The 16,015-nt window shown below is 36.1% G+C and overlaps 1 protein-coding gene across 6 annotated transcripts in view; it reads right to left on the bottom strand.

The window, feature by feature from the left end:
- Nucleotides 1-16,015, bottom strand: part of PPFIA2 (PPFI scaffold protein A2) — a 344,808-nt gene that overhangs the window by 133,624 nt on the left and 195,169 nt on the right. For all 6 annotated transcript variants that reach the window (XM_075080712.1, XM_075080714.1, XM_075080713.1 and 3 more), the window contains one exon: nucleotides 1,281-1,382. In XM_075080712.1, the coding sequence (XP_074936813.1) occupies nucleotides 1,281-1,382 (102 nt within the window). The remainder of the gene's footprint in view (nucleotides 1-1,280; nucleotides 1,383-16,015) is intronic.

Below are 16,015 nucleotides of genomic sequence, written 5' to 3'. Positions count from 1 at the left end.
ATATGTGCTTCTCCACTAATTAATCCTATTTTTGTGGGAGTCACAGAATGTATGAAAGTCATGGGAGAAAAAGTAGGTCTCACCTATGCCTCCCATCACATTTCCCAAATCCATCACCTCTAAGACTTTTGTGCTAAATGCGATATTCTCTTGCACCTCCAAGCTAGCATGGAGGCAGATGGGGCAGCTTTGCCTCTTTGTAGGCATCTGTATCATCTGTCCTTCCTTGGACTTCTGAAGTCCATGGCACCCAGGTGCTATAGCTGGACAGAAGAAAGGAGGGAGAAAGACCCTCTCAGTTCTTTTGTCATGTACATTGGTACATTGTTATGTTTCCTTCAGAATACAAATTAGCTGACCAAGGAAAGATGATATCAGAGCAGCTGAAGTGCTATCAGTTTAGCAAGGGGAGGAAAACAGGAAGAGTTACCCAGATCACAGAAGAATGAAATATGGATATGAGAAAACATCCCTAGTGTTCAAGCTCTCTGAGATCTATCCCATACATTCATTACCAGCCTGACTCCTGTCTGATCTGGGACGACTCCATCTCTTATCTCATACCTTTCCACACTCCATAAAGCCTCCTCTGCTCCCCTCTTCCATTTCTTGAGCAATTCTGCATTTGCCCAGACACCTGCATGTGCAAATTATTTTACTTTGAAAAGCATTCTGTACACCATTTGAGAATTTTCCGAAGGTGCTATCACATATCCCTGTTCCCAGGCAGAATAACATCTTCTGATTGAAGTAGAACATAGTAAATTTATGGGTGAAATCTTGTCCTCACTCAGCTGTATGGCAAATAACATTTACTTCAAGGGTCACATGGCTGCATCTAGACTAAACAGCAGACTCATTGTAGCAGCTTTCACCCCATTCTTATTCAGATCAAATCCAAGGCACAAAGGAAAGCTGGGTCTGTTGTAACTTTGCCTTTTGCCTTCGTAAGAGATTAGGATAAATGCAGGCTTCTTATGCAGGCGCTGGGGATTAGAAGGCTGCATGAGTCCCTTGCTTTAGAAAACATTTAAACTGAATGTACTTACGATGTTATATGGAAAATCTGCTATTTTTGTAATATGTCTTGCTAACCCTTACAGTGATTTCCTCTGGGTCTGTAGCATGGTAGGTATGTCCTGTTACTTAGAACCTTACTTATTATAATACTGGAATTTTGTCTTCTTATTTATACAAATGAAGATATAAATTTATGTATAAATATGTTCCTCCTGCTTTTCACATACATGTTATCCAGAAAAGGTCTGCTGTATACTTACTCTTGTGTTGTTTCTTTCAGCCTTCAGTTCTGAAATCTCCTCCTCTTTTTCAAGCAGCTGTTCCCTGCACGCATTTAATTCTTTTGTCAGTGCAGCAAATTCCTGTGGAATAAAATTATATATGAAGCTACTCAAGAAGTAAGCACTAGAATAATCAAATCCATATGCATTCTAGAGCTTGAGGATTTAAATAATATTTAGAAATCATCTACACAAACTAAAATACCATATGTAAGCATCAGCATCTACCAAAACCATTTAAAGTCTGGGCATATCTAATAAAAATTGCCTATGGAAAACACTGATTTAAGTTTAAAAACAAAACAAGGTTCAAGATGATCGCAACATCTCCCATATATAAGATCTCAGAACCACACCAGAAGAACAACAGAATTGGCCAGTTTCATAGCATCAGAGACACCACATTTCACACATAATGAGGTTCAACTCAACATATCCACTTAGCGAGTGTTCTTGACTCTCTGTAAGGCAGCTGTTGCAAAGCTATGGCATGGGAGAAAAAAGTTAAAGTATTCACCAATCAAAATTTATCTAATATCAGATAACATAAGTAATATGTGTGTTGTGAAAAAAGAAATCTCATTATTTTTACTTGATATTTGAATTTAAGTGTTAAAAAATATTTTGGCATTATAGTGAAAGGCTGTGAGGAGACAGCAATGTTCATGTTCATTTGTTTGGAGTGAGTTTCCTATGAAATAACAACACAAAATGAAACTGGATTTTAAGTTGCTCCTGATGTTAGTTTTTATACATGCAACTAATAGGTTTTCTGAAAAACACCTTTTCAGTTGTCAAAATTCCTATTAAAGTGTCTTGAGTTTACCATTGCTGTTACTCTTCAACAATATACACAAATTTTTGTCTATACAAAGGGCAGTCACAGATTTGTCATTCATTTCAATAATGAAAAGGTTTCACTCCGTATGTGTTTATTTTTGACAGGCACAACATATAGTAAACTGTAGTAGTTAATTTTATCCTTTACAGCAAAAAGATGCTACATGTCTCACAAAAACAGTGAGGCAAAGGCTAAAAGCCTTTAAAATTTGTGATCATGTGCCAGAAAAAAAAAAAAAAAATGTCTTGATGAATAGCATTTCTGCTTAACAAAGATATATACACATTTTAAAATATTAAGTTTATTTCAGTTTGACCAAAATAGTCAGTGCTTAAGAGCACCCACAAGCAGCCAGAGTTAAAGTGAAGTAATTCTTTATTTCCCCCCTCCCCCCAAAAAGAAGCAGTTTAAGAAAAAAAACATGTCCAGGTGGTTTATCTTATCAGCCAGTAGGATGAAGCTGAGACTAAACCTACTTATTTAAAACAAAAGCTAGCAATGAACTCAGAAGGGCTCGGCTGGTTGCTTCCCCTTGTGTTGCTGAAAGCAGCTTTTATCTGAACTGAAATGCTGTTCGATAGAAGTTTAGTAGGCATTCCTAGGCTCATTCTGTTTTAATCAAGTTTCGAAACAGTTAATGGTATATGGTATTATTAATAATATATTAAAAAGTATTCAAATAGATTTCTAGTGATATTCTGACAATGTGTAATCAAGTTGGTTTTTCTCATTTTTCAGCAGCTGGAACTGGATTCACAGTAAAACTCTACGACAACAGTAAGGAAAGTGTTGTTCTGATATCCTCCGTGGATTTTGTTTTAGAGATCAGCTATTGATCATACGAACCATGCAGCGATGTTTTGTATTGTACCTCCTAATAAGTATTTTCATTTTACACCCTAGTGGCCAAGAACTTGTGAGGCTATGCACCATACTTTGATGTTAAAGCCCTTAATTTAGCTTTGAAAATGAGATTTAAATTTAAAAACTCCTCTCTCACTTTTCAAAAGTATCGTTACAACTTCTGCCTGTAGGTCTTACTCTAGGATTCAGAAACTGCCAGTCCAGCAGTGTTATTCTGTCCAGAATCTTGTTTAAAAAACTCCTGTCCTTAAGGTTATAACTAATGTTACATACCAAATGAAAATACAATATTTAATAGAAAGCCAAGGGTCTCAAGTCAGATTGAATCAGAATTCTGAAGCACAAAACGACACGTACACACATATTTTTTCCTTCATATTCCTCTAAGAGAAACTTTAGAGTGCTACGGGTTCGAACCCTTGCTATGAATTTACATACAGTTTATATACATGGATAAGTGTAATACTTTCAGAATCTCATAGAATAAACTTTCTGTGTAATATATGTAGTATGTCATTGTTATTTACTTTTTCTCATTTCTTTGTATTGTTTCAGTTGGAATTAAAATAGACATTTTGGCATATGCTTGGGCATCTGGATGGGCAACAGGTGGTGAAAAGGGTAACAAATATCATCTGGTGACTTACAGCTCCAGTTTCTAACTAGAGTAAGGCAAAGCAGTCTGATAATATGCTTTTGTTGCTTTGCTTGGAAACACAAAAAGATACCAGTTTATCAGATCGTATACTCTCTGCTGTGCCAAGGCAGGCCTGCTACCAGCACTACTGTCCCTAATGTTTTGGTCAATATAATCTCAAATAATTAAGGAATGGAATTCCTACTAGTTTACTGAGCAGCATGGAGCTTATTCTTATGGACATTTTCTTCGGTCATCAGCTTACATTTTCCCTTGCTTAAAAACAAACAACAACTGAAAATTCTTCTCCCAGAGACTCCCATACCTAACACAGTGTCCTCTCAGCCTTGAAATATCTTCAGCTTATATTCATAATAATTATTAGCATTCACTTTAGCTGGGCTACCTGTGTCCAGTATTTTAGACTTTTTTACTTCAGTCACTGACATAGGCCCTTCAAGGCTTTTAATTATTCAGTTGCTGCTGCTCTCTGAAATTCCTTTGTGCTCTTGACATATCTGCAGTACTAGCACTTAAAACAAGCAGTCACCTCTTTGTACCTAGGGAGCTGAAGTAGCCAACCTTCTCTCTTCATAGGAAGATCTGAAGTACTAGAGACTACTCAGTCGTCAAGAGCTTTGACTTCTCAGTTGTCAAGAGCTTTGACTTCTCTGAATCAAATGATGACAGAAAAAGGGTTTTTTTCTTCGCTTTATCATAAGCCTTTTACAGGGAAAGTCTTCAAGTAAAATTGACTTTGCCCTAGAGCTTTACAAATTATTATTTCTGTCACATCTGCTTTGATGAATTAATAACTAGGATAAAACCTACAAACAACTGGCTTTTCAATTCATGCTTCCAAAATTACAAGTTAAAACTCATTTTAAATATACCCTTTTCATTGAACGTATCTGAGACATGACAATGTAATGCTCCAGGGAACGTGTTTCTCCCACAGGTTAGATTCAAAGCAAAGCATATTTTTGTTTTACCCAGTTATGTAATAAATAACATAAGATGGTAATGACCTCTGCTCTTGCAATTCCCTCCTATATATACAGGGATCAAGGGAATACTGTCATCTGGAATTATTGTTTGCAGCAGAAATCTTGCATGGTCAGTCATACTTCGGGAGCCCTGAAGGTAGTATCTGTTGCATAGCTAATATGATTTGACAGAAACAACTGCACTCTTAAAGCTTACACAGAAGTTGTGTGGCTACAAAGCTAGTTAAGAACCAAAGTGAATTACAACTAAATGAAAATTATTCAGTTGATTGCACTGTTTTTACACTATACTATGACATCAGGACACTAACAAAATTATTTCATAATAAACTACTCAAGAAAGAGCAACTTTTTTGCCATCTGAATAAACATAATCTCAGAGCCTGTTTCTCTTCTGCTGTTTCTCTTTTTGTTTTAATACTTGGGCTATAACACTGAGTCTGACTGAAAAACAGCTGACTGAAAATGACAGCTCTTCATTTATACTATGTTTATCTTTGAAGAGAGGTCAGAAGCCTTGAAGACAAATTCAACAGAAATTTGTAGCCACTGAAAGGACTGCTATGCGTTACAAATGAAAAAAAGTCAAGGACTTCCCCTGATGAAGCCGCTGAGCTGCAGTCAGAGCAGAGGCTGGAGGGTGCCCAGGAGAGTGGGAGACCATCGGGACAGGCAGGCTGAGAGCACAGCCAGATGTGTTGGCAGCAGGACTGTGCAGGGGAGGCACACCACAGCACCCTTACTATTAAATCTGCCTCTAGGGGCTGGCTGAACAAATGCTGCTTTCTTTGCTTATTGCTCCCAGGAAAGGCCTGTGAGGTTTTTTGTGTTGTTTTGTTTTTTCTTTTTTACCTAATATGCAGAAAACCTGTGTAACTAGTCTCCAAGCTGAGGGTGTGCAACAGAAATTATGAGACCTCCTAGCTGCAATGCTCAACTGTTCAGCCTGTGTATACAGTCCAGTACAGAGTTGAAATGAAAATACAGCCTCTCATGATCCCCACAAGAAAGAAAGAAAGAAAGAAAGAAAGAAAGAAACAAACAAACAAACAAACAAACAAACAAACAAACAAACAAACAAACAAACAAAGCCCTACTGAAAGGAAGGAGAAATTTTGCAAGACAAAACCAAAATCTAATCAAACCAAAAAACCCCCAAAACCAAAAACCATAAAATTCAGTTTTAAAGACACTGGGGAGATTCGGCTTAAAATCTCCCTCTCTGGATTTTCTATCATTGATCCACGGCTCATTTCAGGAATGAATGAGTGAACTAATCTCTGCATGGAGGAAGAATGGTAAGGCTTTATCATTTTTATTTTACATTCAACACAAGCTTCATCAACTGATTTGCTTTCCTACAAATTTATATGTAACTCATTTAACACAGGATATTATGATCTACTACAATTCCCTTGGAGTTTTAACCTTTCTTTTATTAAGTTTTCATCCAATCCTACCTTGCAAAAAAATTATACCTTCTTTCTTTTCTTATTATTCCTTCACTGGAAATACTTTTGGAAATTCTCCACACTTTTTAAATGACCAAAGATTTATTTTAGAATTTTGCCTTTACCAGCACACAGATTTCAACCTTACTGACTCCTATTAACAAGACAAAACACTACAAAATTCTGAATGTAATTCACTGTTTATCTTCTTACTAGAGAAGAGCCATAATAATAGTCCTTGATCCTAGATTAGGTTGAATGCAAGATTTAAATATGTGGGTTTGGTGTCAAGCTTCTGAGATGTTTATTGTTACGTTTCTGCTCAAAATGAGAGTTCATTTGCACGTGTTTTAGGTTGGAAAACATGTGCCCTGAAATATTGTATTGTTACAGGACCCAGGTAAAACCAGGAAATGTTAACTGATCTCAGGACTAAAATTTTGGTCTGTTCATACATAAAAATGTCAAACTTTCAAAATTGTAGAGTGGTCTCTGAACTAATCTCTCTAAAAAATTATCAGATCAGTTTGCACTATGATGCTGTTTTCATGGAGAGTTTTCTACACTTCTCCCAAATAAATGTCAGCAAAATTGATTCAGTCTCCCCTTTCCCCATTTTTATGTAGTGGGTTGGTTTTTTTTACCCCTTCACGAATATTGGCCATTAGTAGTAAATCGTATAATAAATAATATGGTGTGAGTGGGCCAAACCATGTTGAACTACTGAATCTCTAATTTGAGCTGTTACTTTGTTTGACTCATGCCATGCTTTTAGAGACAAGTGCTTTTCTTCAGGTGTGATCTTAGTGGCTGTTACATAGCCACTAAACATGCTTCAAACTATCAAGGAATTACTGACACTGGTTTGGGTTATTTATTGGTCTGCAAGACATCTCAAATGTGGAAAGTGTGATTAAATGTGACAATGTGAGAGTTCATTAATTCACAGAGAAAAATGAAAAGGATGAGATTTCTGTTACGTAAGAGAGAGAACTAAATCAGTAACACAGTGGACTTGCAAACCCACATTGTTTGTTTTTTTTTTTCCCAGAAATGTGGGCACTGACTGAAATTTGGGAATATGTAGGCACTTACCCACACATAAGCACACAGTCAATGCTTCTTGGAAGAAGGAAAAAAACTTTTGAGAGACTCAGAGCCCATGCTAACATCTACAAGAATTAATAATCCCAATACCTCCACTGAAAAGAAAATTGAACAAAGGGAGAATTGCCTCATAGCTTTCCATCAAGAAGGAATTCCTTCTTTAAATACTCAGCTGAATCTACATCAGACTTTGAACTAAGTCTTGCAAATATTTACTTATTCAGCCATCCCTTTCTGGGTAGAAGAAATCATCTCAAACCAGTGTAGCCTCTCTTTGGATGGCCTACTACTGTGAATGAATTATCTACCATTATAACTGTGGTCCCAAATTAAAAGAGATATAATTGTTTTTTCTGAGCAAAAAGAAAAACCCCCAAATTCTCTATCAGTACCTTAAAAAACACAAAAACCCATCTGATTCTGGAAGACACCTGAAAAGAATAGTAGAGAGCTAAGGATTATACTAGATAAAATTTATGTATCTGATTAAGGCCATTGAACATATTGAATGAATGTGGATATACATATTTTGGTTTAGCTTTGGAGCATATGTAACCTGACTTTTATATAAATATCATCTAAATTCAACAGCTGTATCATGTTAATTTCATGATTTTTTAGAAGAACAAGAGTACCAAAAGCATTCAAAATTATACTTCAAAAATCAGCCAAAAAGAAACTTTAAATGTTATCTGTTTAAATGTTAGTCCATGTGATAGTACTTCTAGACAAATTTAAAGAGTACGGAAGAACATACCGCTGTCAGGAATTGTGATATAATCTGCCTAATTTTCCTGCTGTAGTACACACTTGACATACAAAGATGAACTCCCACAGATTTTTGAAGCCAAAGTGAACCTCCTCAGCCACACGAGTATCATGACAATGGCTCGATTTTTGGCAATGGTTTTCTCACACAGGATTACTTCAGGAGGAAATCTGACACTGCACACAGAAGACATGGGCACACATCTGCCATGACAGTTTTTGCCTGAAACTGGGGCAATGATAATATCAATGTAATTCCCATAGTTTTACAGTAATTGTTAAAAAGTAGTACAACCACATGCAATGACCTAAGTGTAACTCTCTAATCAGTACCAAACAGCCAAACACAAACCTGTGTTCCATTATTTCCCAAATAAGCCTGCAAAATTGTCATGTGAAAATGTAAATCTTACACGACACCAGCTAAAAAAAGTGCCCAGTTGACATTCCTGGTTAATTTCTCTTTAAAGAAATTTAACAGTTAATTTCTCTTTAGTGGAAAACTGCTGAATAAAGTATGCAATCTGCTGTTTTAATAATGTTTTCCCACTCCCTCTATTTTTAAATATTTTATATTTGGTGCTCTGTATTATCTGCTGTCTACTTATCACTAAAATTTATGTTTTCTGAAGAATAATGTCCACCCAGTGTGTATTGGTCTGTTAAAACAAAGCTAGGTTTCACACTTACAATAACAATAAAACAGAAGGACAAGGGAAAAGGGCATGATAAAATGGACAACAGATTTTTACTTTTTTACCTAAAATTTTATGTGTTCTGTGAGACTCTTCAGATTATGATAGCAGATGCAAGTTCACAAAAGCTTAAAAAAATGAACTCGAGCACCAGGCAGTAGATGCTAAAAATTCAACAGCACAAGGCAGTACATGTTAAAAATTCAGCATTCCTTATTTGTCATCCTTAGTATCAAGCTATAAAGCTTGAGGCTTCAAAGGACTTGACAGCCTCCATCCATAAAAAACTAAATTTTAAAGATTATAAAAATATAGCCCACTTTTTAATATTTTTATTATTACAATGTGGCAAATCCAATTATACCAAACTAGAATCATTCTCCCATATTTATGAACAAGAATGATCTTAGAGTCTATTTTTTCCCCTTAAAAAAAAGAAAGTGGAGTATTTGAAGGTCTTTTTGTTTTGCAGTTCATGTTAACTAGGTTGTTCCATTTGGAATAGATATCACTGTGAAGGACAGCATACTCTGTTATGTTGAAAATCACAATTGTGTCTTCAGTGCTTTGCTCCTGGCTGATGGGAACACTGAGGCACAGAAGGTCTATAACCAAACTAAACAGCTGTTGGATTATTACTGAAACACGATGGGATAAAACATCACTCATATAAACACACTTAAATATAAAAAAGCTGAATTTGTAATTCAGGTGGGTGACTTCTAAACAGCTAATAATATTATAGGTAGTGTAGGATGAAACTGCGGACTGATTACAATGTGTTTTAATTAGTCATATTTCAGAATGTTTTACTATACATACTGTACTCTATTTTGTAGAAGTATTACTCCTGTAAGACACTATGGCAGCACACTTTCCAGAAGTGGGATGAAAGTGTTCGTTGGGGCTGTAATGATTTTTTCTTCACATCATACCACTGAAGTATGGAAGTGAATCAGCCGTATAATAAGGGAAATATTTTCCATTTAATAATAAATGTCTCTGTTTTACAAATATTCCTATTCACTTCTTCTAAAAACACATAAATAATTTGCAGATATAGTTATGTTGCAGAGTAGTATATATTATTTTCAGATGACATTCCTTAACATAGATGATATAATGTCTTGATTGATTAAATATTGGACTGCATCAAAACTGATGACAGTTTACTACTCCACAGTTAGAAATTTATCATCTATCAGTAAAGAGAAAGGGGAAAAAATGGTCTAAAATGGCAGACTATGACTAATTTATAAAGTAATTTTATGGAAAATGGGATTGATTTTATTCCAATTCATCAGAAGTATATTTCTCCAAATATTTAAATATTAAATATGTGAAATGGCCACAGAGCAGTAGCATAAGTGAAGAATAAATTGCTGTATTGAATTACAAGACTACAACATCCCGTTGTCAGCACAGATTTTTATTTTATGCATATCATCCTACATTTTTGGCAAAATCAAAATAAACACAAAGTTATAAAGGGAATCACCCCGGACAATATGCAAATTACTGAAGTGCTTTACCGACTGTACAGTGGCTTCAGCACATACACGCATATATACACCTCTCATTATATGGCAGATTGAGGTCAGTACATGGCCCTGAGAAATAACCCAGAATAAATCCTGACAGAGAGGATATATGAAGGGTGACTGTAAGAAGCAACACATACTTACCAGTAAACAGAATAGGCCTTGTCTTATAATGTTGGTAAGGAATGTGCAGCTTATTCTGGTGCCAATTCCGGCTTACAAATTTGGTTAATTTTTAGCATGCCTGACTCACTTTTCAAACTCTTTACTTCTCTAGCTTCGACTGCTTTCTCCACACAGCATCTTCTTGTTTTCTTCCCGGCAAAGGTGACAAAATACAGCGTGACCTTTCCTTCTCCCTCATTTTGGGGAACACATACTGTTCTGACACTTGTCTCCTTCCCTTCTTCATCAGCATTGTCTCTGGGTAGATGTTATCCATGATCACTCACTCAGTTATTAGTAATAGGTCAACAAGTCTGCTGTTTTGATTCAGAACACATCCTTCCTTCTGCAGTAAAATAATAATTCCCCCCTTTCAGAATCTGAAATAGCACACTAAATAACTGACATTAAATCATTTAATATTTTAAATATACTTAAAATGTTTAAAATTTCATTTTTTCACCGCTTTATAAAATCAAGTGGAAAGTATCTGACATTTTGGCTGTTTTACACTGCCTCCCATTTTTTCATTAATTTGCTCAGCGTATAAAAAATTATAGAAAAGGACAGATAAAATGTAAACATACTTCATTATATTATTTTGAATAAACCCCCCACCCTTCAGATTATTGTATGTACTCAGTTCTAACAAAAAATCTTTAAGCTAAAAAGTTGCGTTTTTTCTTCTTTTTAACAGAAAAAGATTTGTCAGGCTAAACCAGAATCAAGTTTACTAACTGACCTCATCCATGTACTGATGTCTTCTCATAAACTGTATTTGCTCTTTTTCCTGGCAAGAATAGGTGCGAACTGATGCTTGAGTATGCAAATATTAGATTTTCTGGTTGGATTTATCTCACCTAACTTGAACGGTATGTTGTATTAAAATCTATATCCAAGCTGGTCACCCAAGAGAAGCAAAGGGGAATAAAGGCACTTTTAGAATGTGATTGACCCGACATGTTATATATATATCTCTTTTATATATATATCTCTTTTAGGTTGAAATAACTGCACCCTTGATTTCCTTATTTTTCTATATAGGGTTTCTATAAAGGCAATTGGAAAAACTACCTCTTCTGCACTATAGATGCCTGCTTCTGGCCTGACTGGTGCCAGCCTCACTAAAGCTTGTTTGAGAGAAGTAAATAAAATTCCCAACTTCAGCTTTCATTTCACTTTCATTCATCTCACTTTATACTTGGTATCACCAGTGGCAGTCACCTCCCCACCCCACCCCCAGAAATAAAATTGTGGAAATAAAAAGTATAAATTGGTAGTAATTATTCTACTCTCCTAGGTGCTAGTATCCAACTGGAGCACTATGGGGTGGTTTGGTTCTTGGGAAGATAACAAGACAAGTGACCAGAGTCAGGATGAATACCACGAAGTTCAAATGAGAATATAATGAAATGTAGGGGAGAGGGCATTAGTAAAATGGTTTAAAATGGACAGATTATTTTCTCTAGAAAAGAGAGGTTTAACTGGGGACAAAGTAATGTTGCTCCAATAAGCAAAAGGTTGTTTGTTATAATGACAAGAGTGATTATTCTCTGCGTGCATTGAGTGTGGGGCATAAATAATCAGGTTAAATTGCAGCTAAGGCAGTTCAGGGTGGTATTAGGAAAATCCTTTATAAGAATAGTTAAGCAACAAACCTGGCTATACAGGAATTGTGTAGTGACACACTACCAGTGACAGTTCAGACAAATATCTGTGAGGGTTTATGGTCTTGTCTCAAAGAATGAAGATGGAATCAATGATATCTGGAAGATATTTCCATATTTTGAGTCTGTGACAATGAATCCATATATACAGTTTCACTACTGTGAGTTCTACTTTACTTTCTATTGGTGGATCCTTTAATTTATATGAACACAGTATACATTAACTTCTATAAGTAATTGCATTTAGACGTAGCGCTTTCTTAGTGTCTCTGTTGGAGTTAATTTATGCCATGGATTTCATCGACTTGCTTTCTGTTTGATAAGAAATGTAAGATATAAGTGGTTTGTTTTGTAGAAATGTTTTATTGACCCTTACGCTGGAAACAAATGACTTTTTCTTCTTCTGTTGATTTGCTCTCTTTCCAGTTAGTCTAAACAGTTATCTAATATCCACAAAGTACAAATATGCACCTCAGGAAGGAATGCCAATTTTGATCTTCCCAGCAAGCTAATAGAACATTTGGCTCTTTTATGTACAACAGAAGTAACATTACAATGTGTTCAAACCTTGTTTTATATACTGAGATTGTTAACAGTAATCTTTCATATGGTCTATACTATTACAATGAACTTTAAAAACTTCAGTAGAGAAAACAAGTTAATTAGTCGCAGACGTTCTTAATTAAGAAATATGATGAACTGGTAATTACTGACATAGACTTTGTCTTGAGGAAAAATGTACAATGTACCCACAGATGCCAAGTACAGCAAATTAAGGAACGGCATCTTCTACACCAGAAATCGCACAATAAACAAAAGAACAGACTAGCCTCTGTGCCGCACATTAAAGATAAAGGAATAATAAAATATCTTAAAATGATGTTAACATTCAGATACTAGCAATTTCATCTATATGCTGTCACCTGCTACTAAGTGGTTGTTGTTTTTTTTAAATAATACAGGATAACTGGTGTAAAACACATAGCAGCCTTTCAATTCTGAAAATGTAGTGAGTAACCTTATCTTCTTCTCTCTCAAGAAAGTTGATAAAGCATGGCAGTTAAGAGTGATAATAATAAAAATATTTGTTATCCTGAAGAATTTTGAGTCAGCAAAAATAATAGAAAGAGTCTTGCTGATTTCAGAAAAACAGGACACCAAATCAGATATTTAGATGAAAGGACATTGTCACTGATGTTCAATAATATGCTGCATTCATGTTAGGAGGAAAAAATTTATAAATTACATCTTCTATACATAGTGTACTCTTGGGTATGAGAAGTTGTTCAATATATAAGAAAAAGTACTGCTTATCAAGAGCTCTGCAGGACTCTGGTGATTTTCTTGAATAAATAAGACATTTACATCACAATAAAGCCTCAGGAGCTATAAATTTTTGAGCTGCCCACTGGACAGACGATCCAGAGGCTGATTCTGCTCAGACCCCAGGCAATTCATGTCTCTATGTCCACATCTTATTTAGTCCTTCAGGCATGGGTAGAGCCTGTGCAACGCTGGATAACAGCATGACTACCAGCAGGACAGTACCCCAAAATTGGGACCTAGTCCATGACTTCTAAAAAGTGGTGTGGTATCTGTTCTGAGGACAAATGTATGCACAGTCCTCAGTTTTGTTACACATCTTGCCAGAACTACTCACGTATGCATGTGATAAGCTCACATAAACATTACACAATATATGAACTAGAAGCAAGTTTTGTTAATTCAGGTTACATAACTTAGATGACTCTACCTAACACTATCCCTGCTTCTCCATAACAAGGAAAATTCAGAAATGGGCAAACACAGAGATTTTTTTTTAAGTTATGTTTAAAATATTTACTACAAGCATGTGTCACAGAAAGGTTTGCTACCTAATCTTCACACACACACTTCAGAAGCAATTGGGCTTGTTTGAAGTGTGACTGTCACTTTGAACACTATATCAGATTTGCTGATCCAGATCTAGCGCTCTAAATGAAAGTTACACTTCAAACAAGCCCGGTTGCCTTTGAGGTGCTGTAGAGCTACTGTTTCTGTTTGAAGTTCATTATCCTACTGCATTACTACCAATCCAATGTTACATCTGTCCCCTCTTACTATGCTGTGTCATCAGATAACTAAATAAACACAGATGATAATGTTCAGGACAGAGTATACGTGACAGCTTTGAGCTCTTCTATTCAGGAAAGCTCAGTTTAGGATTACAGCTATCACCACAAGATCTGAAAGAGTCATATGAAGGGGAACAGAAGTAAAAATTACCTTCCTAAGGTAGTCTTGTAGTGAACTACATGCACACTCACAAACGCACACATATAGACTATTAAATACTTTTGCCAGATACGTTTAAATCTCATAACCCACTAAACTCAGACTATAACTTAGTCCTTATCACTCCGCATTCTCATTAGCTAATGTCAAGATAAATGGAAAACATGATTTTAATAATACTGATTCTCAGAAATCCTGGTGTATTTGCAATATAAACAAACCATAGAACCATAGAATCGTAGAATCATTAAGGATGGAAAAAACCTCCAGAATCACCAAGTCCGACCATCAACCCAACACCCCCATGCCTCCTAAACCATGCCCTGAAGTGCCACGTCTACAAGTCTTTTAAATATCTCCAGGGATGGCGACTCTACCACCATGTTTATATTATGCCTCTCCTGTGATATAGAATGCGTACAGACTCATTCCTACCTGCCCATAGGTAAGTCTGGCAGATTCACTGCATAGAAACACTTCACAAACTTCTTGAATTTTACTGTATAGTATTCAGTTTATGATTTGCATTTCTCCAAGATGTGCTAACCCCCAAGGTTCAGAAATTAAAAAAACCCAATCCAAACCAAAACAAACAAAAAAACCCCCAAACTACCTAATATGTAAAAATGTGTATATTAAGTACCCATTTTTCCCTTGGTATATTTATTTACAGTGTATCTCCTGAAACAAGACCATTACAAAAAAGACACGTAAACATTCAAACAAAGGCAAACACCAGAAATCCAACAGAATTGGAACACTTGTTTCAGAGCATGCTCATGGTTGCCAGCTGAGCTGAAATGCATTAGTACTGAAACCTCACAAATCTTCCCAAAGTTTTTTGCATAACTATATTTTATCACGCAATATTGCTAAATCAGATAACATTATATGTTTCCTAAACTGGCTGTTCGTATTTCTCATGACAACCACAAGACAGCAATCACAATATACAGCTAGACATGTGCTGAAGCTTAGGGTCCCACAGCAGTTCAGAGTGCTTCAAAACCTTACAGCTATATTATCCTCCTTTTGCCCTGGTACTCCTCTTTCTGAAGCCGGTGGATGCAAAGAAATCAAATTCAATCACAATGGTGGAAAAACTTTGAAGGATTTAGCTTCTAAAAATTAAATCCCTAGACACAACCCATCAATCCTTTGAATCAAATTTATAATTGAAAAGCATAATAACTTAAAAGAAAAATATTTATTGTGGCTGAGCAGAAAGACACAGTTAGAGCTCATGAGCTTACAGGCAGCTCTCACCCAGGCACTCTTTGCCCCATCTCTAGTCAGGATGATTTAGTCTGGTTCCTTTCCCAGCCTGGCAGCAGTGGATGAGATCATAATGCCATAACATGACTCTGAGTGCCAGCACTGACAAATGAGATTAAGGTTGTTAGGTTTAAGTATCACCAAAGTATCCATGATGGTAGCCCTATATTAAACTCTGTGCTTGCCCTGACAAACTGATAAGCAATTTGTAGTTAATAGTGATTAACTTGCTCAAACAGCTTATTCTGTCAGGTTTCTGAACATGGCTAATCACAGAATCACACAGAATCACAGAATGGTAGGGGTTGGAAGGGACCTCTGGAGATCATCTTGCCCAACCCCCCTGCTTGAGCAGGCACACCCAGAGCAGGGGGCACAGGAACACGTTCAGGTGGGTTTTGAATGTCTCCAGGGACGGATGC

This window comes from Phalacrocorax aristotelis, chromosome 1 (assembly GCF_949628215.1).
Source record: "Phalacrocorax aristotelis chromosome 1, bGulAri2.1, whole genome shotgun sequence".
Lineage (NCBI taxonomy): Eukaryota > Metazoa > Chordata > Aves > Suliformes > Phalacrocoracidae > Phalacrocorax > Phalacrocorax aristotelis.
The sequence above is the reverse complement of the archived record's forward strand: the minus strand, read 5'-3'. Positions and strand labels throughout refer to the sequence as shown.